At 42.2% G+C, this 27,710-nt stretch overlaps 1 protein-coding gene across 1 annotated transcript in view; it reads left to right on the forward strand.

Annotated features, from left to right (window-relative positions):
* Positions 1 to 27,710, forward strand: part of EIF2B3 (eukaryotic translation initiation factor 2B subunit gamma) — a 92,374-nt gene that overhangs the window by 57,401 nt on the left and 7,263 nt on the right. Inside the window, exons 7-11 of the mRNA XM_052667026.1 lie at positions 6,665 to 6,795; positions 7,384 to 7,577; positions 11,860 to 11,937; positions 12,384 to 12,532; positions 23,782 to 23,885. Coding sequence (XP_052522986.1) covers positions 6,665 to 6,795; positions 7,384 to 7,577; positions 11,860 to 11,937; positions 12,384 to 12,532; positions 23,782 to 23,885 — 656 coding nt within the window. The remainder of the gene's footprint in view (positions 1 to 6,664; positions 6,796 to 7,383; positions 7,578 to 11,859; positions 11,938 to 12,383; positions 12,533 to 23,781; positions 23,886 to 27,710) is intronic.

Genomic DNA, 27,710 nt, shown 5'->3' on the forward strand with positions numbered 1-27,710 from the left:
TGGTCAGAGATTTCTAAAAATGTCCAAGCTTGCTGGCATTCCCCTGCAAAAGATGCGTTGGTCTGGAGCTGTGTGGTGTCCCGGGCTGTTCTGGGAGTGGGCAGAGTTAAGGTTACGCGGATGATCTGAGCTAATTGTGTGCATGCTTTCAAAGGATTTAACTGTGTAGTTGAGGAGTTCTACCTTCTGTGGTCAGTTTTTGAAAAAGCTGTCTTGTTTCCCAAAGGGTTTTTTGGCAGAAGTGGAAGTAGATCCCTTCTCCTTCAAGTGCATCCAGACTTGGTGGAACTTGAGAGCAGCTTTTATGTATGTGGTTTGCATCCATACCATCCCTTCCTCACTTTGATCTCGATCCTCTCTGTGTTATGGTGTCTCTGACTGGCACTGGTGTGCTGCCGTCTGCTTTCTCTCCATCATCCAGAATGCAAGGATTCCACTGGTGATTCTGTTGCTTTAGGAAGTCATTCATAATCTTTGTGGTTACGTGGGCTCGCTCTGCAATGGCTGCTAACGGTGCAGGAATGGGTCAGAATTGAAAGTTTGGTTTAGAAAATAATATAGAAAGACAAATGAAGCACAAATGCAGTCATGTGGAATTGCCTTCTCCTAGAACATTTCTCAAAGTTTGCTTGTGTTCACTGTAGCTCCACAAATAATAAGACACTGAGAAAAATCTTAATTAATACGAAATTTGGGAAGGGTGTCAAAGAAATTTACTCCTTTTGTAGTAGAAATTTTGGGAGTAGAAGAGGACAGTACAGCAAGAAATAACATCTGTTTGATGCTACGAGTGGTGCTGGAGGTTTTTGAATCAGACACAAGGAACTGCTTGGTGATTTATTGACTTGCCTGATTACCTTGGAGATTTCCTTTGTTATAATTAGCCTGGGGAATACCAAAAAAAGGCAAAAAGATTATTGGAAGATACAGGAGGAGAATTCGCCTTCTGCATGGATGTGGCACACCCAATAAATTTATCATCTGATACTTCTTCCTTTTGTGTACAGTCCTTGTCGGCTTTCTCCACATTCTTAGCATGTCTCAGAAATTCCAGCATTTTTAGTAGTGAATCAGTGAAAAGAAGGGGAAAAGGACTGTAATTGCTTTTTCCATTGTGCTTGTTAAAACCACATTGTGGGAAATGGACCCAAACACTGTCTTTTAAGTGGTGTTGAGTCTGAGGCAGGTGCTATTAACTCAGGACTGCATTAACTCTTTTCAAATCTCTTTCCTGTTTCCTTGAGGAAACATGCCTGGTGTATATACGTGGCAAGGGATGTTTGCCTGCCTCTTGCATTGACATTTTAATTTGGTCCATGATACAAATATCATTTCCCTAATCCCCCTTGCCCTGACCCTGTTTTGTCTTTTCTTCAAAGTGAGTTGACTTTTTTTTTCATAAGGAGGGGGGAGGAGATGGGAATGGTGGCTGGCTGCTCTAGTTTGGAGCATTAAATGCTGGGGAAAAAAAATCTCAGAGTAACTGTTGTTTCTTTCTTTGTATTCACATGGAAATTTTTAATCTCCATCAAAGGATCAGGAGAAAATAACGTGGAGATTCAACAAGAGAGCTCCCAGCTTACATGGAATTTTTAAATGTTATTTGGCTTTATCCTTTAAGCGATGAGAACCATGAACTATGTACCTACAGCGCTCAGAATTAACTTTTCTCTTTCTTCCAACACGCCCTCCTTTTTTTTTTCCCCTTTCTCTCTCCCTTTTTCTTACATCTTTATTGTTCTGAGTAACCGTGCAACTTTTTTGGCCAAAACTATGAGTGCCTTAGGATTTGTTTAGTTGTATTTATGTATACGTTTCTAACATTAATTATGAGCACCAGTCTGAAATACAGACTCATGTTTCCTTTTGATGTGATCTGAAGAATCTTTATGGAAAGACACTGAGCTACAATTAGAACCCAACACACTGTATGCTTGCAGAATAGTCCAGGGATAACATTGGACTGTTGAAAAATGAATGAGACAAAACTAGGTATCAGAAGAGCTCACGTTCTGCTTGCTTGTGGTTGTGGTTCGCAAGCACTATCTGCACCTGTAGTAATAGTGGTTGTGCTAATAATGACAGCAAGTGAGACCCCCTGGAACCAGCCTAGGGAGGTGAGCAGTGGATTTCACAGGTGGGTGCTGACAGCAATGGTAGTTTTCACACTTTGTCACAGATTAATAAGAAAGGGAGGATATTAAAATGCTAATACTCATTAATACTCTTTTATGGGTTTAACGTGAAACATGGAAAATGAAAATGAGTGACAGTTGGTAAATGGAACTGACAGTCCTGCTCAGGGCTGTAAGAAATAGCTGCAGGAAATAAAAGCTGTGTGATCCCCATTTCTGCATTGAGTCATGCCAAGCAGCATCTCCTGGTACTGAGATTTCTGCGAGATAACTTACATTTAGACTTAAGTAGACTGTTTTATTGCTCTAAAGTACTTGTTGAGAATTTTTCTTTACCAGCGTTGGCCAGAGGGCTGTTATTCTCTGTGTCATCTGAAAGACAGTCTTCAGCAATATAAACACAGAAATAACAGCTCATTGAAACATAATTGTGATATACCTTTGGCTTTTTGTTGTTGTTGGTTTTGGTTTTGTTTGTTTTGTTTTGTTTTAGGGTTTTTTTTACATCTTTTGTGTTTGTTTGTTTGCTTGGTTCAGTTGGCTTCATTATTCTTCATTTCTCACAGAAGTTTCAATAAACTTGCCTGCGTCCCAGAGGCAGCTGCATTTCAGCAACAAGTTTAATCTGGCTCCCTGTGGGCCATAATGGATGCAATGTAATGTATGCAGTGCAGAGAGGTATGAGCTTCAAGCATCCAAAGAAACTTAATTCTACTGTGTCACAGACCGTTCTGTTTGTGGGTGAAACTCAGTGAAAAGTTCTGCATAGCTGTGTTTAAATGTGAAATTGAAGGATGTAGGATATTTTCACCGAATGTTCTTAATGAGTTAAAATTCTGACTTCAGCACAAAGCTGAACTCTGCCTTTTCTGTCATGCAGCAATGCCAGGAAGGTCCAGTGCGCAGGGACCAGACGTAAAGGAGTTCTAAAAGCATGGCACTTCTTTCTCCCATGGCAGCAGTACTTAGTAAAGTACTTAGTAAAGTGGTTTGACCAAGCATCTTGATGTTTTACATTTTAAATAAGTTTAACCTTGTATATTCTAGGTTTGTAATTCTTCATTGCGAGGAGAGTTACGAGGTCAGTGCAGGACAGCTGAGTGTAAATGGATGATGTGCTCTGAGCTAACATTAGATATACAATTTGCCAGGGTTCCTTTGGTTTTTTAGAAAAAAAGTCTCTTGGATTTCCAGCTGTTTCTTGTGTATGAGTTCATCTGCCATGCTGTCTTCATTTCCCCTGTGTACACACTGTCACTTGATGCTAATTTCCCATTTAGTTGTGACCTATTACTTGAACAGAAGATTCCATCCTGTAGTTATTCCTTTTATATGCTTAAAATGTTTTTCTAACTGACCCCTTCCAAAACTGCTGCCCCATCTCCCATTGTTCTCAATGAACTGAAGCCCCCAGGTGCTGCAAGGTTGGTACTCTTCCTTTACAAGAAACAGTTTATTGGCACTGTCAGTCTTTGGCTTTTGAAAACTGAAAACCTGCTACTTTTTGCTGAGGTGAAAACAGGCAGATGTCACTTCAAAAATAAAATGTTGGGGAATGAAGGACCATAAAAAAGGCTTGTCGCTTTGGCTGAGTTTATGGAAGCATGTTTGTTTTGGCAGATGTTTCTCAAAAGCAGGTTCATTTTTGTTGTCTACACCGTCTGGATTTGCCTCTGAGGTGTCAGACCATGCTTACTCACATTTGGCTTATTGTTGGGTTCATGCCAAAGTTTTGTATGCCCTCCTCTGCTCTGCCCATCCGTTCACTTTCTTTCTCCTGGATATGGTCAGGTTTCTCTTTATGGGTATTTCATTCCTACTTCTTGGTGCGAGAGAAGAAAACAAGCTTAGAAACCTCTGTGATGCCAAGTTTTGCCATTTGAAGAGAATACAGAAGATTGCTTTCTTCAGAACGTGCAGTCTCACACTACTCAGTATATGCCTGTGTAGTTCAGGATTCTGTTATGAGAGATCTTAACACGCAGGATCCTTTTTGGTTTGTTTTCTCCTTAACCTAGATTACAGGCAAGCTGCTGCTTCCAACGTCTCGATAATTTTTCTTTGACGGAATTTCTTCAGTGCTCTTCCTGCTTTGATTTGAATTCCTCTCCTAGTCCCAGCCAGATGTTTGCTTTGCCCGGTTGTTGACAGATAATATTCTCACGCTATCACTTCATATTTCCACGATTGCAAGATCTGTCACAAAAAAATCCTGGATTTTTGTCACTGAGAGCCTTTCTGTAAATGTTTTAATTCTTTCCAAAGGCAAATTCCTTTAACGTTGCAAATATATTCTGTTCAAAAAGCAAGCAAAGGCAAACGTTCCCAGTTTTCCTTTTCCAGTAAGAAGAGTGTGTTCCTGAGCCACATCTTACGGGTGACCCAAAGATTTTCTCTACCTTTGCTTCAGGAATGTGGTTAACACTTCAGAGAATTGCAGGAACACTTTCGGTATTCAGCCAGGAAAGAGTAAAACATCCAAAAACAGTCAAAACTTTGTCTTTCCCCCCTTTCCACTGCTTTCATTTCCTACCGTGTTGTGTTGTCCTCTGCATCAGACTATTTGAGACTGCCAAATACTTGGATATTTTATAGGTAATATATCTTATAAATGCCATGGCCTGCCTCTGAGGGAAACACGGGATTGTCGGTTTTGGATGGAGTATAAAACCTGAGCAGGAAATCATTGCTGAATGGCACAGCTGCAGACAAACATTTCAGGCTAGTAAACTGCCCATCTGCACAGCCACACGTGTGCTGGGACAGCCGTGGTGTGCGGCTGCCAGTGGTTGGTGCTGGGAGATGCTGTGATTAACAAATGGGGGTCTGCTTCGTTAGTTCCTGAAGTGCTGCTGTCTGGAGATGACTGTAAGGTTTGGAAGGAGGAAGGGAGGTTGCAGACTAGAGAAGAATCACAGATCCAGGGTGGCTCAGATGCTCCCGTTGTGGCAGCTGGAAGATGTGACAGCCTACAGTGAAGAACTGAACTCCACAGTATGTAGAGAAGGAAAACGCTGTGTTTCTTCTTAGTCCTGAACCTGCGATCACATCTGGATCTTCCCCTCCAGGTTACAGACAGCAAAGACTGTCTCACTCTTTAGTTGTGTTTCACTGCCGTTCACCTGAGCAGGGACCTGAGAGGGGGGTGAGCTGTGCTCCTCTAGCAGTGAGCTGTTTAAAATTCCGCTTTGCTGGAGTTTTCACCAACTTAAATCTCTTCAGGAAGCTCATTCTAGCACTTTCCTCTTTTAAATTAACCTGGTATTTGTGCCTATTTTTGCTATTTCCTTTGTAAATAGCTCCTCTTTTTTACACAGTATCTTTTGGTGAGTTACGTAGCCAAGCTCTCTGTTTAGTTCTCCCAGTCCCTCCTCTGAAGTTTAGCACTTCCTGTTATATGTGCCAAGTTTGAGTTTATTTTCCACATGATTTTCCCAAGCACTACTTTCAATAATCCACAATTCAGTAACAAATGCAGATTGTTAAAATAATGGAACAACAACAATAAAACTCTTTTAAGACAGCAGCTCATGCACTGCAACTGTAAAAATTATTCATTTGTTGTGGGTTTTTTTCCAAATACTTTATTGAAAAATAAAACTACCTTCTAATAGTCAAAATTAAATTATAAAAGTTATAATCCCATTGTACTGTAAGGTTTCTACACTGATATTTGTCTGTTGGGGGAGGTTTCTCTTGATTTATTGTGATGCATAGATGGCTTGGATTGAAGTTCTTCCTTGATCACAAACCTTTCATAATTTCCCTGACCTTGGTATTGGGGTGTCAGAAAGAAAAACTGAAGTCTGTACACAAGGAAAATGAGCCAGCTGAGGTATTGGGAATCTTTTCTATTGATTATGATGTATTTTGGATCGGGCCACCTAAAGAGTGTGAAGCTCTTGGAACTGATTAAAACGTGTTGATTTTGTTTGCTTAAAGACTGAGTCTTTAAAACGTTTTTCACATTTTGCGTGAGCAGAAGGACATCATTAATGTCTGTACCATAAATATCTTCATTTAGGAATCAGATATTTCAGATAACTTTGAGCATTTCCACATTTTGATCATAAACAAAATGAGCTTCTGTGGGTTTTTCCCTATAGGCACTTTATTCTCTCTTTTCCTGTAAACAGATGCCATTTTTAAGCCACATAAAATGGATTGCAGTTGTGGCCATTACGATATTGGCACTGTTCTACATTCCAGCTGCACGCAAGCACGAATTGCAGAGTGGTGCCTTATTAAATTATAGGCATCTCTGTTAAGATACAGGGGAATTACTTCTGAAGATGAAACATTTTCCTTATTTGCAGTCTTCCTTTACAATTTAATGCATTAAGGAAGCACGTGAGTAATGAGCATTGCCTTGGTGCCACTATGTTATGTGTATATGTTGAACTACCAGGCATTTTTATCCATCCTCGTGAAAAACATGCCATGTATCTGTTATTGTTATGCAAAAAAAAAGGAAGAAGGCGCTGGAGTTGTAGTGTTTGTGGACTTAATGAGTGCATCTCCTTCCCCAGGACAATCACATCGCTCCGGAGTGAGCTGATCCCACATCTGGTTAGGAAACAGTTCTCTGCTCCTACATCATTGCAGCAGGGACAGGACAACAAAGAAGAGGGCCGAAAGAAAAAAGAACAAGCACCTCTAGGTCAGTATGAGTATCAAAAATTTGGTGAATGCTTAAATCAGCTATGCTGCAAATGAATTATTGTATAGAAATATTAATTATTTTTTCTTGTACTTTCTGATGGCAAAGGTTCTAGTAATTTTCCTTTTCAGACGGTATTGTGCATTTGATAAATATTTGTAGTGTAAATCAAGCATCAATCAGCCAGGTGCTCCGTATTTATTTTTCCAAAGTACAGTATATGTAAATGCACTTTTGAAAACGTAACTTCAGGAGGAAGTTCTGTTGTGTAGAGCAACAGACAAAGCCATAACCAGGAACTTGATGAGATCTCAGATCTTGACATTTATTTTTAGCATTTCCACAGTCTCCTTGTGTGACCTTGGGCAAAAGATCGCATCTGTCCCAATCCCTTGGTTCCCACCTGCAGAATAAAAATAACACTTACTCACTGCACGTGATAAAATCTGTTAATGATTGCTCAGTATCTAACCATTCGGGTGATGTGGGGCAAAGATCTCCCCTCACCAACACTATTTTAATAGTACTCCTCTTCAGAAAGCATTTCATTAAATCCTGTCTAACTTCATGCATGTGTGTGTTCTCCAGACATTTATAGTTTCATAAAGGAAGATAATAGCTTGCTGAAACCTGCTCCAGATAACTCCTGTTGGAATGATCACAGAGGAGATATGAACGAAACTCTCCATGAAGGAAAAATACGCTGCTACGTCCATATAATGAAAGAGGGGCTGTGCTGCCGAGTCAACACGCTTGCGTTGTATATTGAAGCTAATCGACAGGTGAGAACAGTGAACTGTCGTGGGAATGCAGCAGTTTATGGGACATTTTAGTCTCCCTGTGTGAGTGGCTCCCTGTGGTACTGCTGAGCAGTGTGTGGGAATTGAATCGGTGCCGTGTTGGCTAGGTGCATCACCTCCTGATTGCTGCACAGGGACGTGAGACAAGGAAGCACTTCTGTCACTAATTTCCTCCACAGCTTTGATTTAGCCTAGAAAACTACCACAGATATTCTGCTGATTTTGGGGAGTGACAAAACTTGCAGCCAAAGAGCCAAGAAGTGTGGAAAATAAGGTTGGAAGTAGCTTCAGTATTTCATGTAGTCAGCATCATCCGTGTCCTGAAGGCAAGATCAGTTCTGGCTGGACTCTTCCTAGCAGATGTTTATCAAAGTGATAATGACAAAGGTTTTTAGTGTTTTGCAGGAAGTCTGAAAGCTACCCATACATTCAGATTGCCTAATGCTTTCTATTGTGAAAGAATTATTTTGTGAACAGGCTTCTCTACAGTTGCACTCCAGGTATACGTAGAGGTAAAATGTTGATCTGTTGCAGCCTTCAGTTACTGTCACATTAGTGAGAATTCATAATATAAAACATCAAAGAGAGGCATAGAAAAATCCTAGCTAACAAGCTGATGATTGATAGCTTTTATTCCTAGTGTGAGGATTTTTTTACTGCACTGCTGATGCAACTTAAAAGTTCTCATTTCACTCTCAAAGTGATGAGCTTTGTGCTATGAGATGGGGACAGTTTAGTTCTGAAAAACTGACAGGGAGTGCAGTAGGGAGAAGCTCAGGATTTCTGGAAGCAGTGCTGGTAGAACAGTACAGTTGTACTGGGAATCCTGGAGGTGGTCACTTCCTTGCCTTTGAGTTGGTTTCTTTTTCACTAAAATTAGTGAATGAATTTATGCAAACTTACATTGCAGTGTGGCAGAATGAATTCACACACCAGAGCTCTTTATCCTTGGTTCCTGTAGATGAGCACAGAAATAAAGTCATTTGGGTTTTTTTGTTTGTTTGTTTGTTATTTGCTCTTAAGAATGTGAGGAAGTGAAGGGGGTGGCAACACTGCTGTCAGAAAGAGAAAAGTGTGCCCAAAGGGTTAAGAGAGAATATCACTTGCTAGGGAAGTGTGCGTGTACATTTGGCAGCAGCCACTTCAGTAAAAAGTTATTGAGTTGAGCCAGTCAGACTCCATGTGGGTTTTTTTTGTTGTTCTTTTTTTTTTTTTTTTTTTCCCTTAACCTAAATATTCTACATTTTGGTCAGTTCAGGAAATGTGTTTGCTCCTGGGTGGTACATAGAAATAGAATTAGTGTTTTGAAATCACACTGAGGCCTTCAACATTGGATAAGATTTTCTTTGAATTTATAACTTATCCAGAATGGTAAAATTTCTAAGGAAACTATGTGGAAGTAAAGCATAAAACAGAGTTTAATGAGAGGTTGTGAGAAAGGAGTTCTTTTTTTCAGTGCCACTGCATTTTGTTTCTCTTGTTAATTCTGATAAAATATAAACATTTCTTTTCATGTTCTTTTTTTTCTTTTTCTTCTTCTTCTTCTTCTTCTTCTTCTTGTTTTATTGGTCTTTAACAAAGACTTTTGGTGTCTTACTGGCTCTTGGTCCTCACAGACCAGATTTTGATTCACTGGCTGCAAAGCCTGGACCTGTAATTCTGCTGTCCAAGAGGACAGGCTCCCAAAGCAGTAGCAGTCCAGTCCAGTAGCCGTGGGAAGGAATGGCATCCTAACCCATTGCCCTTCTGGTGAGGAAACACTTTACTCACATCATTTCACTTCCAGCTGGGTTTCTGGATGCCTGCAGCCTGTGTGTGGGCAGGTGGGTTCAGGAGGGAGTTATCTTCAATAGCAGGAAATAGTTTCTTTGTAAGATGAATTAAATCCAAACACATCTTAAACCTTCCCTTGACCCAGGCACTCCCTCTGACTCCTGCCCCCTATCTAACCTTCCTTTTCAGAGTTAAATGCTTGAGCTGGTAGCTTTCTTGGTTCACCCCTCAGGCTGCACTACCACTGACTGATTCTAATAAGAGTTTTGCTCTGGCCAGTAAAATCTTTTATTTATTTCACCACACCACCTTTCTACAGAGAAGGGCAGGATCCTTTCCTCGTTCCTTTCCCTTCCCACAGGGTAACACTAGACAGTAGGAATCTTTCCAGCCTATGCTGTAGGTGTGACTTGGTGTGAATTCCTCTTTCAGCTCTATCTGTTGTGGCAGCCCTGCTGTGTGTCAGGTGAGGTTGGTGTCCCTTCACAAGCCAGTGTGTGTAATCCAACTGGGTTGGCCTAGAGTGTTGTGTTTTGGTAAGCTGGTCGTTTTCTGTAGCATCTGCATCTTGGACCAAAGGACTTAACCTGCTTTGTTTAAAAAGAAAGAAAGAAAGAAACAGAAACAAATCTAGTGGGAAGAACCATCTCCATGATGTAAAGAGTTACAGGGGTAGAATATTCAAGTTAGATTTTAAAAATAATTTCTTCTCAGAAAGAGTGATGGTGCATTGGAACAGGCTGCCCTACTGGGAGGTGGAGTCACCATCCCTGGAGATGTGGCACTGAGGGACACAGTCAGTGGGCAAGGTGGGGTGGATTGGGGTTGGACTGGATGATCTTAGTGGTCTTTTCCAACTTTATTGATGCTATGATAATGTCAACTGGGGACAGCAGGCAGCTTGAAAAGGTAGCTAAGAGGTGTGAGCTCATCTGGGCTCATCACAGTCATCCAAATGAAGTATCAACCATGAAAATTCTTATTGTATGAAAACAACACTATTTACCCATCCTTGCATGCTGGAAGAGAAATGGATTGATCACGTTATGAATATCTGAGCAATTTCCTGAAGTATCTCATTTTGAGATCTTATGATATGCTTTTCTGATCTGATCCCAACTTCTTCAGATGTATGGGATCTGCTTCTGGAGGTTCACTTCATAGCTATCAGCTCTTGTTATCCCACATTTCCAAGGAAGCCATTTTACACTGCCATATGGCAGTTCCTTCAGAGCAAGTGTGGGAATTACTACCAACTCTCAGCAGCAGAGATCTCCAAAATAGAATTTTTCTTAGAGTTTTGTCAAAATAGGTGCCTAGGTGAGAGAAGGGAGACTTAATGGGTGGTCTTTCCTCTCCCTTTGGGTAATCCCAGCTGTACCACCACCATGCTGCCATACACCCTCATCCTGGCTGTCCAAACAACATGTGCAGAGCTCTACAGCAGCCCCAGCATGCCCTGCTTCTCACTCTAGCACACAATCTGCCATGACACAGACCTTTTGGCACTCACAAGTCAACTTGTCACCTTCCATATCTTCTGTGTTTCTTTCCCTGCTGCCTCTGTCATACGGAGCTGCACCGTACGCTGCATCACTGCTCTGTGACTCCATCAGCACTGTCAGTGCTGTGCTGTGAGCCTTCTGCCTCGCCTTGTATCGTCATCCAGGCTGTCATCACCTTCTCTGCGGTGTGTGACCTTGGCCCCGGCCTGACGCCGGGAGTTGCAGAACGCCTCAGCCTGTTCCTTCACCCAGAAAAGGGGGAATTATAAAGTGATATCCCATCCTCTGACAGCAGTTCAGCTCCCCCTTCTTTTCGGGAGCCAGCTCGGAATTTCTCTCTGTGGACTTGTTCTTGGCTACCTCATGGACCACGAGTCTCTCTATTACCATTGCTGCTTTGTCTGCTTATCTAACACCTGTCTTCTCCCTGTTAAGCACCTTTTCTTCTGCAGCTTTCTACCATCTGGAATAGCTACTCAATCAACTTCAGATTCTTTCTTCTGAAACATCTGAAAGACTTTTTCATTGCCTGTATCTCAGCACACTACCTTAGTGGGATGAACGTAGTTGTCATTTTATGCCATTTATATTTGCTACTTCCTTCTCTCTTGCATTACTGAATGATACAGAACATTTTCAGTTGCATTTGGAATGGCAGATGATAGAAAAGCCTGTAAAGTAGTATATGGGACGTCACTGTGTCCTGCTGGCACCGGTCTGCTTGCTGATGATCATCCATTGCTTCTCCACTGGTGGGAAGCTGAGTTGAGAGGGAGACATGTAGCACACGTGGAACTATACCTCGCTCCTTTACAAAATGAGAAGGTGATAAACTGGTCGCAGATTTAAAATGTAAGAACTTACATTCTTCTATAAGTTAATGAGTTTATGATACAAGCACAATAGAAATCATAGCCGCCCATGTTTATGTGACATACAGATATAGCACTGTCCTGTTAACTTGTAATGTCTGTTCCTCCATCCAGGTTCCCAAACTATTGCTTAATCTGGGTCTGGAAGAACCACTTGTCCACGGGACTGCACAGATCACTGACAGAAGCATGGTAGGTGTTTCCTTTCCCCATCTCTGCTCTTCTAATGCAGTCTGCATGCCCTTTGCCTCAAGAACTGCTTCCTAAAATTCTGTCCCACTGCTGGATATGAAACTGAGTTCTGAAGTATAGAATTACAAGGTGAATGATACAGCCAAGAATCTGCTTGCAGATTCTCCCATGTATTCCTGCCTTTCAGTCTCTATCTTTAACCATATTTGATAAAAAATTTTCCTTATCCCCAGGTCAAACACTGCAATCTCTTGTTCCCTTTTGGCAATTTGTGATATTTGAGCAGTTTTCCTCCCAAAAATCTTTCCTCTGCCAAGATTGCCCAAAGGTAGAGCAGAGCATACTTTGTGTATGAGTGCTTGAGACATGCTGTTTGGAGCACATGTATGGAGAACGTGTAGCAGAGTTCCAGGTCCTATTTCAGTTTCCATTCTTTTCCTCCTTAGGTTGGATCAGACAGCATCATTGGGTCATCCACACAGATTGGGGAGAAGACATCCATTAAACACTCCATCATTGGCAGCACATGTACCATAAAAGACAAAGTTAAGATAACAAACTGCATCATCATGAATTCTGTTACAATTGAGGAAGGGTATGTCACCTCTTTGTATTTTGGGCCTCTAAATTTGCTATTTCCTTTTCCGGATAGATTCTTAGCTTTTTGTCTTGTAACTGATCCTCAGTCAGACCTGTTGATTGCTAGGAAGGTGTTTCTAAGGACCAAATCAGAAATGTCTCTATAAACAAATAAACAGGCTACGAATGCAAGCAAAATGGTTTAATGAGGGTACTGCAAAATTGAAATATAATTTCTTCTTTTTAGAGGAGATTGTAGCCTCTTCAGAAAGTGGAATTCAGTTAAGTGAATGTATGTCTGTAGGAGCTTGTGTGTCATCTTTTCAAATTGTTTTAGTGCCTAGGTCTGTGAGTATACCTAAAACATTTGAGTCAGGACATACATTTGAAAGTGGTACTCTTACTAACTACAGATGTTATCACCTTTAAATAACTTTCCCTAAAATGTGATTTTCTTTTTTTCATTTCTGTCATCTTACATCTTTACTTTATTATTGCCTTATGCTTAGTAATGGAATCAATAGTAAACTTTTCAAAGAAAAAATCTGCCAGCTAGTGGAGGTTTCCCACGCATTAAAGACACAAACTAAATAGGTAGCCTTGAGCTGTTCATTTCCAAATGTGGGAAAAGTGGCCTATCTGTAATTGTTGATGTCTGCGTGCCCCCATCTTTCCATACAAGCTAGCTTCCTGTGGATGTCAGTGGAAAGGAAACTGCTGATTGAGTCTGTGCAGGCCTGTATAAATTCCCTGCTACTTCATGGCTTGAGGTTTGCTTAGGGCCTCAGGAAAAAGGCCAAAATCTTAAAAAAAATGCCAAGTTGGCTCTGAAAGTTGCATATCTGAAAAACAAAAAACCCCAAAGGATGTGGGGTCTATGGAGGATACTACTGTTACATAACTAAATTACAGGTAAGTATGGTACCTTACTGCCAAGTGTTTGTCTTTAATAGAAATCCGCAGTAATTTCAAGCACATCATAAATCAGAATTCTTTTGAGTATAGAAAATAGCTGGTTTCCAATTCAGTTGCAAATGGATCCAGTATGGCTGTATCACAAATGCTACTGTCGTAAGAAGCACCAGAACCTCTCTTGTTTGATCATGAGACCCTCTGTCATTTTGATTAATTGATGCCGCAGCCATATTAGTATGGTTTTGCATACGAGGTGAGCAGCTCTACCATGGAGGCAGCTAAGTGTATAAATAGTGGTGTTCTTATGAAGAGCCCCAGGTTAGCTTGTGTTTATCTGCACTGTTACGTAGTGCTGTTTTCCAAATCCTAAATCAAGGGTACCGCAAAATTCCACAGCCATTATAAAGATGTTAAGATGATAAAAATGACTTTTTGGGTAATATTTTGTGAATTTCTGGAAACCAGTTTCATCACTGCTCACACGCGGTGAGAACAGTGTCGTCACCAATAGGTGATAAATCTTGCACTCCTCGGAGTTTCACCCTTAGCTGCTCCATAGACATTGCACACTGATGCACTGGGGTAAAATTTGTAATCTTTCCTCTCCAGTCCAAATTAATCTTACATGCATTAAGATTTACTTAAAAACATACCGTAATTAATGTTGCATGGATCTGCACAGATACCGTATTGATAAAGTGTTACTTATTGCATCACCGTAATCCTTAAGATTAGAGAGGTGTGAAGCCATGCATACACAGGTGATGAGGTACAGGAATATCCAACTGCTAAGTTTTGTTGAAAGAAGTCTTGCTGGTAACTTAGTAAAAACAGTTTCTGTGTATTTTGACCTTCTTTCACGTATTTGATTAAATCTGATAGTTTTTTGTTACAATGTTAATGATTCTGAAACACGCTGATGGATCCATTTGCAACAGGTGAATAAATTATATGTGATTTTTCTTTAAACTGCCCACAGTGGACAGCTTTGCTTTCCAAACAGCTCTTCTCCCAAGCGTGTCTGAGTAACTCAGGCTCTACCTAATCACCAACTTCAGAAAGTGTCTTCCACTTTAGTTAGAAAGTCAGCTTATGTTGGCTGGTCTGAGTCAAAATGGTCATAATAAAATGCCTTAGCAGATCCAATTTATCTTTTTTTGTTGCATTATGAATGTTTCAAACATGAGCCAGTTTTAGCATCGTCTGAAGTACTGCACATTAGAAACTTGTGAATTGCACTGAGGAGCAGATAAAAGGTGTCATCTAATGAACATACATCATAATGTTGACGTGAAGCTCCACCGAACTCGTGGACTACTGTGTTGTGCAGTCGTCACATGTGAGTGATAACTGCAGGCTGGGCCCAGCACTGTTCATTGCAGCAACACCAGCTGAAGGAGTAGGCTGGAAGGGCTGCTATAGGGCACACTTTGGAGAAGACAAAGCTTTTTGGTAACCCAGGGAAGAAAGAAAGATTAGGTAAATCATTTCTGAAAGTGGGAAGGCTGGGAACAACTAAATGCAAAAATGCTCAAGAGTTGTGATTATGCATGCCACTGTCCTGGTAATTACCTCTAGTTTCTCTGGTTTGAATCTCACTGTCTTTGTTTTTTTCTACATCTTAACTGGATAAATGCTCATGTGTCAGTACAGAGGAAAGCGTGAAAATTGTTTTGTCTCTTGATGCCCTGTAATGTGAATTGAGGATGCTGTTGGACCTGCCATGGTTCTTTTGGCTTGAGGACCCACAAATTACATCTCCAAACCAGAAAAGGTTTCAACATTTGATGCGAGCTTCTAAAATGAATAAACAGATTGTTTCTGGGCAGAGGGAAAAACCACGAGGGATTTATTACAAAACAAGGTTCTTATTGTTAGGCTGTGGTTGGTTCATTCCTGAACCAAGGATCAAGGACCTGGTTTCACTTGGATAGTGCCATTTCATCCTGTTTCCAAGTTACAGTCCGTTCTCCAGTGATGGCTGTGTTTGATATTCTGGAGGACCAGTAGCAGAGTTTTCAGTTTTTCTAGCCCTGGTGTGTAGGACTTCTGTTATGCTATACGTGTCTCTTGTGAAGTGATTTGAGTAGATATGAATCCCCCTTAGATGAGATTACAGGGGATTAAAGAAGTTAGTAACACAGGGAAAATAATTGGCAGTCCTCTCTTAATGTGTTTCCCACTGTGAGCTAATTCTTCCATCAATGAGATAATAAAATAGCGAAGATTACATATGTGCAGAGTGATGGACATACTTGACCAAGCTGGGAGGGGTGTAATTTATACAGCAGTGCAAGTGCTGAGAGATGCTGACTATCCAGGTGACAGGCTGCAGCGGGAAATGGTTCTTATTTCTCTCTGCACTGCTCCCTTGAGCTCAGTGACAAATGGCTGCACTGACTTACAGACTTGGAGAAAACCTACTAATCGAGCTGAAATTGTAGATCACTTGAGAACTTTGTGCATCTGAATGCTCCTGCAGTAGCTGTACGTGCCCACAGTCTCTGTTGTGTCTTGGGGATGACCCTTTTGTTAGTTCTGTTTGCATTATGTGTAGTGCTGTACAACAGGGTCCCTAAATTCAGATTAGGCACACTTAACTTCCTTGAAATGGGATCTAGATATTGATGGAGGAATTCATAGAGGACCCTGTGCTGAAGTGCTCTGAGCATTGTAGATAATATTAACGGGAAAACCGTGCTAAATCCTTTATTCCATGCTAGCAGATAAAGATTTTGAAATCTCATTTGTTAATAAAACTTTGTATACACTTAACGAAAGGATCTTTGCCATGTCATGTGCACGGTGTATCCTTGTGCCTTGGTTGTGGGAGCAGGATGTTTCCCTGGGAAAGATTGAAGAGATGGGAATATAATAGGAAAAACAAAAAAGCAAATTAAAAAACTGATCTTTGGATTACTTACTTTGGACTTACTTTGGACTTACTGGTGTTTGAGGAGGCAAGCATGAAAAGCTCAGATAAATATCAAGATGACAGGTCCATGGAAAGCCATGCACTGAAAATAGCCTTTCGGCATGCTGGTAGCCAGTACCCTAGGAGCTCTGTGGCAGATTTAGTCTCTTAAATGAAGTATTTTGCTCCTGTGCTTTATTCAAGGAGATACTGCAAAGCAATATGCTTCCAATGGTGGTAGAATTGTGAAGGTTGGAAAAGACCTCCAAGATTGTCTAGTCCAACCACCAACCCGTCGCACCATGTGGTAGCTGTTCTTATGGAAGCCATGAATACAATGCTGTGGTTATCAGACAGGAGGGCAGCAAGACAGAGCTGCCGAGATTAGCATCAAAATCTCAGTTCCACAGCTAGGAAGCACTAGGTCTTCACAGAACAACACAGCAAGTTTGGCTTGTGTCACCTATAGTTTTAGCAGAAATAAGGGCTTGTTGAGGATGATAATTTTTTAAGATGGAAAAGATAAATGGAATCTCTGGTCATCTGCATGGCGCCAACCAGAAAATCTTACGTGCCGAGCCAATGACAAAGGCAGTAAGTTGCGTTGGGTTTTGTTGATGGTGTCCTTGCTGCCAGTGTAAAGTCAGTGGTGCAGACACTGTGCTGTTACTCAGTGGACTGTAGTGAGACCACGTGCGACTAGTTAAACACTGCTCTAGTTTACCACATGTCTCCAATTTATTGCTACTTTCTATGAGAAAATGTACAAAGGAAGAAAACAACAAGCAAGCTGAGCTGGATTGGCTACTAAGTGCAGATTGATTGTGAAGTTTATTGGTTGTTTCCTCAATAGTGCCAAATCAGCACCTGATGTAGAAACAGTGAGCGGTTTGAAAAAATTCTAATTAAAACCAGGATGGAATTGAGCATTTATAGGGGTTCAGCACGTAAGTGGTCTTTTTCCTGTTGGATAAGAGCAGTACATAGGAATGATCCAATTGCCAAAGCAACATTTGTTGAAATTGTAAAATGTATTTTACAGCACATTCCCTCATGAGAAGGAATGAGGAGAGATGAAGTTGTTTCCAGCACCATAGCTTACAAAGCTGGAAGTAAAAGTTTTGCTTGTGCTGGGATTTCCAAATGTTTTGTATCTTGAGCCAGTTTTTAAGACGGGTCTTGTCTTCTGGATGCTGTCTCGTGATGCCAGTTGCACCCCTGCCCTGTGCTAACCTTGGAAAGGACAACGAGTTCAGAATAGGCATTGCAGAAAGCGGTGAAAAGCGAGAGCTTCATTCAGAAGCATATGTAGTATGTACAAGTGTATGTAAGTATAAAGTATATTGTGGGTATGGATAAGCATGAACATATGAATAAAGCTAGGTATAGTGCTTGCCTGTAACAAGAATTCTTACTTCTCAGCAGAGTTTGCTTTCAGGAAGGTAAATTGAGGAAGAGAGGACAAACCTGGAAAGCAATGAGCAGAAAGTAGCTGAGCTACTTCCATAGCTGGTTCATGTTTGGGCATTTGAATTCTGCTGTATCTGTTGTATTTAGGATACTTCTCATATAGTACCTGTTATCTTGTGAATCTCTGAACCATTATTACTTGCAGCTCCTCAAAGAACATTTTCTTCTGGCTAGCTTCCTGGTACATCAATCCATCTTGAATAAATCACCTGCTCTTTATACTCAGATACATATGTTTTCCTGGTAGAGCATGGAGCTCTTCCCAATTTTCCAAACATCTTGTACATCAAATGTTGAACTTAAAGCACAGGTCAGCTCTGAAAAGCGGCGTTTTAAAACAGCTCCTCTTGTTCTGCTGATCTGCTTCTTCAGGTGGCCAGAGTCAGAGCTATAAATAAGCTTCTGCCTGCTAGCCACATGGGTCTAATTGAAGAGGTGTATGCAGATTTTCAAAAGCTACTGATTTCTGTCAGGTTTTGGTGGGAGTCTGTGTGTAAGTGCCATTGGTGCTCCTGAAAAACCTTCTCCAACCTGGCTAAGTAAAAGGAAGAAATTCTCATGTTGTTTCAGAATTGCTCCTCTGGGTTTCTAAGGGGACCCTGGGGTTGAACAAGTTCAGCTTAACTCCAGAAAACCAGTCTCTGTTTTTAAGGATGGCATTGAGAACATCCTCTTTTCCTTGTACATCTAGCCCATACAGCAACTGATTTAACTAATAACGTCCAATGGAGAGTGAGAACCCAGGAGGTCAGCCTCCTCACGCCTAAGGGTCTCCTGATGTAAGACTCGTTTCCGTGTGTGCTTTTGCTGAAGTGTGCAAAATCGGATTTCCAGCTAAACGAAAGGCCACCAATTGGTTTGTTCCAAGATCAGCTGGATTTATCTGTAGTTTCAGAGGTGAGGCACAACCTTCCAGGCGACCTCCCCGACAGCCTACGTTTCACTTAATAAAACAAGTTAAGGAAGGTTTGAGGCAATCCTTTAAGGTCAGTTGAACTTTCACTGGAAAATACGAGTGCTGGCAAGTATATGCAATATGTAATGCAAAATGTTTAGGGTGTGGGGAAGAAGTGTAAAGGAGCCATACCACAGTGATGAGCTTGGCTAGCAAAGAGACTTGAAACAAGTTCCTCAGCAAAAACACCCTGGGAGATGGGTTAAGAATTTAGGGGATTGGTAGAATGTTTTTGTTACCCCCAAGGGGAAAAACAGGAGATCAAAGCCCGAATTCACTTAAGAATGCTTTCTTTGAAATGTATCTATAAATTATAGCACATACTGCTGGCATCTATTGTAGTCTTTGGTATTTACTTGAGTGTACACTGTGAATTCACAGTACCCGGATTTGGCTTGTTAGTGTGTAAAAATAAATGTTGGTGAAGGCAGCATTGCAGATTCTCAAGTTTCCTAATAGTAGTGTTGCCTCTTCTCTGTTTTCCCCTGGCTTTGTGCCTCATCCTGTGACCATGTGTCCCAGGCACCACCTATGGAGGGATTCTTTGAGGGGCTGCCGGTAGGGTTTGGCGCTCCCCCCTTGCCACCTCTCACCGTTACTGAGCTGCCTGCTGTGGCCGTTATTTCCTTGGTCAAGGCAGAGTGGGATGTTGCTCCCAGGGGAATCCACAGCTGTTACCCCTCAGTCAGCAGAGTAGCTGCTGAGGCATGTCACCCTTGGCTTTTAGCTCCCCATCCCATCTCTGCTTCCTAGCTCATCTGGAGCAGCAGGACTCCTGACTGCTTGGCATGGCGCAGCGTTACCCACGGCCGTCCTAAACTCTGCTCCAAGCTCTTTCTTCCTCTCCAGCCTGTGGTTTTAAGTGTTGCATTTTAGACACCTCATTTGCTTTGCTGCCCAACAGAGATTATGTCGTTTTTTTGGCACAATTGGATTAAACTAGCAGACCTGGATAGCTTCCATTGGCATTTCAGGAGATTTGCTGTAAGGCAAACCTGTGACATTTGTACCTTCCTAAGCTTGCACAACCAGGGCGAGAGCTGCAGTTGAGGTCCTGACCTCAGTTACTTAAGCCCCTTTCTCCCAGGAGCGTTCATCACTTTAATCACAGAGTCCTAAATAATCAGTGGGTAGCCTGTAATTAGGGGTTGTGTCCTGGACTCCTGCAGCCTGCTCCCGGTGTGCTGAGCACTGCGGATTTTGATTTCCCGTTTCCCCAAAGGATGTTTGATCTCAGATTTACACTTCAGAAAATTAAGAAGGGTACAGTACCTCCGTCCCCTGGCAGCCTTCCTGCTTTCAGTGGTAGGTGCCTTTCTTTTCTTAAGTGTCTCAGTTCTGCAGCGATTGACACATTTGATTTAAGAGTTAGATTTATAGACTGATACTCAGGCTGAAAGTCAGCAGCTCCAGGACTGCATAAATCAGCCTGTCTCAGGGACTAATACTTCCTTATTTATAATTTCGACAGGAGATGGAATTCTTTCTCAATTCTTTACATTTCTTTCAGATGTAATCGACCACCCTGTCCTTTGGTTTAAAGCTATGTGACTTTGCCACAAATAGAGGGAGGGGAAAGTAAGCCCGGTCCAGGAATTGCTATGCTATAAAAGCTCCATATTGTATGCTCTTGGACTTTGCTTTCTCCCAGCTTCCTTCAAGCCCACACAAGAGATGGACTTGAGGTTTTTTTGGCTTTCTTCCCCTCCCCCCTCCCTGCATACATACTCTGACCTTTTAGAAAAATAAATAGAAGATAAAGAAGGACCTGGAATGTTGCAGAATGTGTGTATATTTTGCTCTCTGTTGTTTTCTGCTGGGATTAGTTGTTTACAATGGGAGAGAGAGGGAGGGCAGAGGAAGGGAGGTCTGTGGCCTTAACTGAAATTAGTGGCATTTCAGAGTGATCTTGTTAGGTGGTCTGCAGTTTAAAGACCTAAATCCTTGTAATCCCCCCATGCCTCCTTGGCCACTACTCCTTTTGCTCTTGTTCTCTCACTTTCAGAAAAAAAAAGAAAGAAAAAGCCCGAACCCGAGTCAGCCTCTGTGTCTCTCAGATGCAGGCTGTGCATAACGTACGCACATGCACAGCCGTGCTCACACACTCACTCTCATATGCTTCCATTCGCACGTTGTACCTGTATAACAAATTAATGTCTCAGCTAGCCGACATCTACATCTGTTACCACTACAGGACTGGGCTTGTAAAATGCTCTCTCTAGAATGCAGACACACACACCGAATATTTTTATTTATTTTCTGAAAAACGCTCAGCTGCCAGACTTTCAGCTTGTGATTGCACTTAAAACAAATTCAAATTGAAATTTCAGCCATAAATCAAATGCCCCAAATTAGTTCCTCTTGTGGGTTTGAACATGCTCTTTGGATTTTAAGGTCAGAAGATATCCGTTTTCACGGTGCTGAAAAGTTTAAAAATATACTACGTTTTAGGAGAAGAAATAAATATGGTTTGCATTATAAAGCAGTACATCAAATATGTGCGTATGCGCACACACAGCGTGGTCAGTGAAGTTGAATGCTGTCAGAGCACCTTTGAGGACTAATAGCACCTAGTTGTTAAGCGAGGCAGGAAACACGGTGGCTGTTTATCCAAGGAGGATGCGGAAGATTGTCTTGAGATGTGATATTTATCCTCTAAGAGAATAAAAGTTTATCCCTTACTCTTCAATTTAAAAAAAAAAAAAATAGTAAAAATTAAATAAACACACAAAATACTTATCTTGGCAGACTTTATAACATACTTTTTCGGGAAAAAAAAAAGGCATTTACAAGTGGTTTCAAAATGGCTGTGTTACATCTGTCAGCGGGTAAAGGGAACACCCACAAATTGTGTTTTTATCTCATGAAGTTTTGTTCCACTTGAGCAATAAAAGCCAGATTCACTGCTGGTGTGTGCGACTGGGGTAATCCTAGCGCTGAGCATGGCTCTAAAACTTGTGCATTTGGTTGTGTTTATAAGTTTGAAGAAACTCCTGGGGTGGCGGAGTCTTTTGTTTTTGCTTGACGCTGGCACTGGGGAAGGGTAGGTTTGCAAGCACCTGGCACGGCCACGTTTGCCTTGGTTCCCTGGGCTGTCCTTCCAACAAATGGTTTGGCAGGAAAGCCCCTTATCTTTGATGTTAATGTCATCAGCACTTTCTTGGTTACAATGCTGTTCTTTCCCCAAGAGTTGAAAAATGATCCCAAGAAGGCTTGGGACGTACAACATGCTCCAGCCTGTGCTCCAGAAAACAGCTTAAAGTCAGAGATCTTAGCACACCCAAGGCTCTTCTTAGAATCATAGAATCATTCCGATTGGAAAAGACCACTGAGATCGTTTTGTCCATCCGCCACCCTATCCCTACCATGCCCACTTAGGCCATGTCGCTCCGTGCCACATCGCCACAGTTCTTGTGCTTGGAAGCAGTGGTAGATGGTGGGAACCTACAGATGGTGGGAACCTACAGATCGCAGGGAAATGGTTCTACGTGATCAAAGAGAAGGCCCTTTGGAGCGTACTTTTTGGATAGGGGCACTTTCAGTGGGCAGCGAGTAATCTCTCCTGTCACCTTTGCTTGGATGGCACCAGCACAGGATGGCAGCAGTGATGGGCAGTCCTCCCTCTACCAGTTCATTTTCCAGCCCGGTCGTCGACGCTGAGCGTTCTCCCAGCAAATGCTGTTGCACAGGATGATGGCTGGAGTACATGGAGCTATTGGAAAGAAGCAGCTGGTGACAGTGTGAGAGCAAAGGCAGACAGGGGTCTGCTGTGTATCTTTGCCGCTTTTTATCTTATTAATATGTTAGTAAAAACCTTGCCAAGGCAACCTGAGCTGGTTACTTGGAGCATAATTGCTCATATTGCCTCCTTATAGGTCAGGGGAGGGGGAGTTGAAGCAAGTTAAAAGAATGATTGTTCAGAGGGGACAGTCTGCTCAAGGGAAGTCATAACTGCTAACCACCGTGGCTGAGGTCCGGTTTTATTGCTTTTACTCCTGCGGAATTAATGCCGTGTTTGTGATGCAGGTGGTTTCTGCTCTGACTCACATGAGCAACAGAATTGTTATATATTTAATGGCAAATTCTGTGTACCAGATAGTGGCAACGTGTGAGTAGGAAAAGAAGTAGGAATTAATGTTAGGATTGGCAGTCTGGAGTGAGGACTGACCTTCTCTTTGCTTTGAGGAGCACAGCTGGCTCTGCTCAATACAAAATTGAGGCTCGGGGGGCTCTCGGTACCAAAAGCCCTCTGTGCTATTAGTTCAAACTCCAAAATAGCTCTTCTGTTGATGGGCCAGCTTTTTGCTGGGCAGCGTTTTGCTGGTGCAGTGAGCAATGGTTGCGGGTGTCACAGAAGGGATTGAACTGCAGAGCTCAGTGCAGAAAGTCACTGAAGACAAAAACTTGAGAAAGAAATCAGCCATTTGACTGAGGGTAGCACAAATAACCACAACTGTTGTAATATACATTAGCAGAAGTGCTGGGGAGGAAATATGAAATGGGACAGATACCTCCATCTCTGTTATGTATCTCACTTACGGCTTTCTCTCCACCAACCGATTTCAAGGTGTGCAATACTTACTACTTGTAGGCACTTGTTAGCTGAATGCCTTCACATTCTCTGTCCTTCAATGGTTTCTACCCATCTTTGCACATGTAAACGTGAGGAAACAAATAATTTGCAGCATAGCTGTTTTTTCTCCATAGCTTTGCAATAAATTGTACTATTTAACATCACTCATGGTGCTGAGTGAGCACACATCATGGATATTAGTTAAGATGCACAATTACAGTTTTACTGCCTGGAGAGGCAAAGACCGGTGCAATAACTCACTTACATCTCTCCATATCTTTGTAGAGGAGTTATGGAGCCAACATCTGGACTCTGAATTTCTTTCCTAACTGGATGATCAAATCATGTCAGAGGTTTATTAGCTATCCCAGTGGATACCTTTGTTTTGTACCTATCATTTTAATCGTTTTCTTGTTCTACCTTGTGCTTGTGTTATAGGTGTTGTCTTCAGGGCAGTGTTATTTGTAATAACGCTGTGATAGAGAAGGGTGCAGACATCAAAGACTGTTTGATTGGAAGTGATCAGAGGCTGGAAACCAAAGGTGAGTAGAAAAGCTGTTTTTATGATGCATTTGTAATTAATTTTTAGAATTTCCTCCTCGAGATTTTCCAGCCAGTAAACAGTGACAGTTTTGCAGTGTGGTGACCCTTAAGGTTAAGATTTGTTTTTCATGGAAAGTGCAGCTTGCTGGCATGAGAGTAGTTCAGGGACTTGCTCTTCAGAAGTTGGCAGAAAAACTCTGTTGTTACTATAAAGAACAAGATTGGGTGCTGAGACAGTCTTTTCCCAGAGGCCACAATTAGGTCAGCTTGGAGTTGTCCTCAGCAGAAGGAACTGTCATTTTGACAAGTAGTTTTTGTCAGTGTTAGGGGTGATGCAGTCAGTAAGTGGTGGCACAGACATCCTTCTTTTTGTGAATGCTAGCAGCCACAGGTGCCAGCGTGTTCCCAGCCACCCTGCTCCATGCAGGAGCTCAAGATGGAATGTCATACTGGAAGCTGCCGTGCTTAGTAGTAATACAAGGGCAGTTAGACTCAGATCTGTTTTACTGAAATGAAATGCTTTTTGGGGTTTCAGAGAAGTTACACTATGCGGTCCCAATTTGGGCAAAGTTAAGCTATCCAATCAAGCTGTGAGTGGTGAGGCTCAGCTCAGTAACCGCCTAAGTGGAACTGTTGATTTCCTGCCCTAAGAGATAATGGGCAGGAAATGGCTGTCTCAGTGACTGCATCCCAAGCAGAGGGCTTTTTAATGAATATTTATGGTTGGGGTTTGGCAGATCCCTGCTCTAGGGTGTGGACTGAGGACAACAGTGAGTTCCTTTTCAGGCTCCATGTGAAGTTATTTAGTCAGATCAGGATTTGTTTGCTTGTTTTGTCTTTATAGTATATGGGTGGTTTCCCAATTGTGAGTGTCCTGATGAAGAGCAGAGTTTGCACTTAATGTGGTATGGTGTAACCTATTGCCAGCTATGCATACGCAAAATTTTTCTTTTCATTTGAAACTAGAAGTAAGAGACTCATGAAAACAAAATGTTGGTCCTGCAATTGCAAGTCTCAGATGCTGCAGGAAACACCCAGTCAGCTTTATGCACGCTCTGGTCTTGGTCCTTGTGTCCCACAGTTTCTGCTTACCCATGGCTTTGTCCATCGCATCACTTGTAATCATCGACCCTTGTGGGTTCACTGCCCTCCTATCCCTGAAGATACATACTGTTCATGATGCTCTGCTCGTGCCTCCTTCTGAGCATGAATCACTAGGAGAGCTAAATCAGGTCATGTTTGTTTATTAATCTAAAATTTGAACTATGAGGAAGCTGTGAGGGTGTAGATTTAGCTAATTTACTACGCTCAGTTTCTTCAGCAGATCATTTCAAACAGAAATATCGCACTTTGCCCTCACTCATATCTTTTTGGGTAGTCTCTTCCACCATGCAGGTCCCAGTCTGGTTGATTCTGGTATGGAAACCATTCTTTCTTCATTATTGTCCTTATCATCTTTATCTGAACATTTTTCAGGATCTGTCAACATAATTCTGTGATTCTATGATAACATATTTGGAAGGAGAGGAGCAGAGCTGGAACCTGTGGTTCATTTGCTCATTCTCGTAGGGCCACGTGCTCACCTCTCCAGAGCACTTCTCAGTGAGTCTGTGGGCCCTCCAGTTAAACTATTCAGGGATGTATGACTGATGTTAGCAAAGACACTCAGGTAGATTATGAATGACAAATATGCCATTATGCCAAGCAAGAAAAAATGATAACAAAGCCTCAGTTCATTTCCCTGCCTCAGTTTCCTAACCGTTTTGGAATTTATTTGGGCTGGGGGTCAGGTTCTCCTTGGTGGTCTGGGATCTGTGTGTGAAGTTCATGACTTATTTCCTGAACTGCAGAGTCTTTCCAGCCCAGCATGTTTCTTCTGACCTTGCCTGGTCCCACAGTAAACTGGGCCCTCTCTTTTTCACTGTGAAAGCATGCCATGACTTCCTTTCCCCTGCCCAAGACTTCCTGTATCTTGTGCCAAGCTTTTGGTGTGGCCCCGTAAGTCTGTTTCCATATTCCCACTTTCATCAAGATTTTGGCTATGTTGTTCTGTTTGGTAACTTTTCCTTCTTCAGACTCTAGCCTTCACAGCCAGGTTACGAAAAACTGGTTCTGTTGGGTCACAGCCACCTTCTGTTGCAAGCTGATCGCACCTCAGCAGGCGTAAGCAGTAGCAGCTGGCTGTTGACCCCAGTCTGGGAGTTACATGCTAGAAACCTCAGCAAAGCTGCGTACACCTTCCCAGAAACATTAAAGAAAAAGAAAAAAAAACAGCAGTTCCTTATTCCAAAGCATCAGCCAGGATTCATCAAAGGTACAAAGATCCCCGCATCATCCTGCACACCCCCAAGCAAATCCCACAGTTGACTTTGCTGCGGAACTGGCTGCGTGCTCCCAGTTCTGCTATACCAGTCCTGGTCTCGCTGCCCAGGCAGCTCAGGGTACAAGAGCTCTTTGAGCCACTGACCTCCTTTCATAACCTGAACCATGGAAGCAGGATGGCAGAAGAACAGATACCACAAATGATAGGCAAAAGTAACTCGAACCAGCTCTCGCCCTTTTCCTTCTACGGAAGAGGCAGGGGCATATTTAGGGTGGTCTAAATGGCACAGCTGGGAGTAATGGGATTGAATTAAACACAATTTAGGTTGGATATCTGAAACATTTTCCTAATGATGTGGTCTGGTCGGCTGTGGGATAATCTCCCTGGGGACGTGGTGGGAGACCTCATCACTTAATAATAGGCTTGGCAAAGCTCTGGACACCTAAATAAAGGGAGTGAGTGCTCCACCACTGGTTTTTGGGGTAGATCAGATGCAGCCTATTAATTTCAAGCTAAAAAGCGAGTTAGAGACAAGGGGGGGCAGGTAGCTGTCAGCAATGACTACAGGCCCCATCACAGCACTGGCCAGACACAGTACTTTTTAAGTGCCTCTGTTAAAGTCATGATGTGGAGTTTTATTAAACTTCTGGATTTGCAAGCCATGCCTCCTGAGAGTCATGCTATTCTCTTCCTACTGCTTTTATTACCATGCTTAGGAAGCATCCACTTCCCTTCCTCTTTGATAATTTAAGAAATTTGCTAGCGGAGAATTAACAGACAGGCGACCTCACCCAGATAGCAGTTTGAAAAACATGTTGGTACCTAAGAAAAAGGAGGCAATTATTAAAGGGGTAGGAAATGGCAGGCGGCAGCTCTGAAAGGGCTTAATTGCACAGAGCATTCAGTCACTGTTTCTAAGACAGTTACTATAATTGCACTCCAGCCTTTTTGATGAACCTGCTTTCTTCAAAGCAAAATAGAGAACAGAGATAGTAGAGAGGCACTCATAGGATAAAACTAGCAAAACGGACTGAAAACTCACCACCTGAGCCCTCGCTTTCATCTCTGGTGTCCCTGGGCAGGCATGTTTTGTGTTCACTGACTGTGCAGGAGCCAATGTCATTTAGGGACAGCTCGAGTCATTGTACACCCAGAAAGGGTATTACAGCAGTGTTATTGCCACAAAGTGTATTTGCAGAAAGGGAAAAAGTATCTCAGGATGCTGATGTAATCTTAGCTTGGCATCCCAATGCGTACTTAGTAGCATTATCTCCCTGACCAAGATGTAGGCTGAGACTTCACTCTGCTTATTCTGGTGCATTTTCAGTGCAACCATATATTTTTATTTTCCTTGGTGCCACGATGCAGTCAGCACCCAGAAAGTGCTGTCGAGTGCGTGCTGAATGTGAGGCTGTTCCATAGCCCTGATCCCTGCCTTCTTTCAGCTTGAGTCTGAAACCTTAATTACTGTACACTATGCAAGAAACAAGATCCTTTCTGT

Source organism: Tympanuchus pallidicinctus, unplaced genomic scaffold (genome assembly GCF_026119805.1).
Source record: "Tympanuchus pallidicinctus isolate F22 unplaced genomic scaffold, pur_lepc_1.0 scaffold7, whole genome shotgun sequence".
Lineage (NCBI taxonomy): Eukaryota > Metazoa > Chordata > Aves > Galliformes > Phasianidae > Tympanuchus > Tympanuchus pallidicinctus.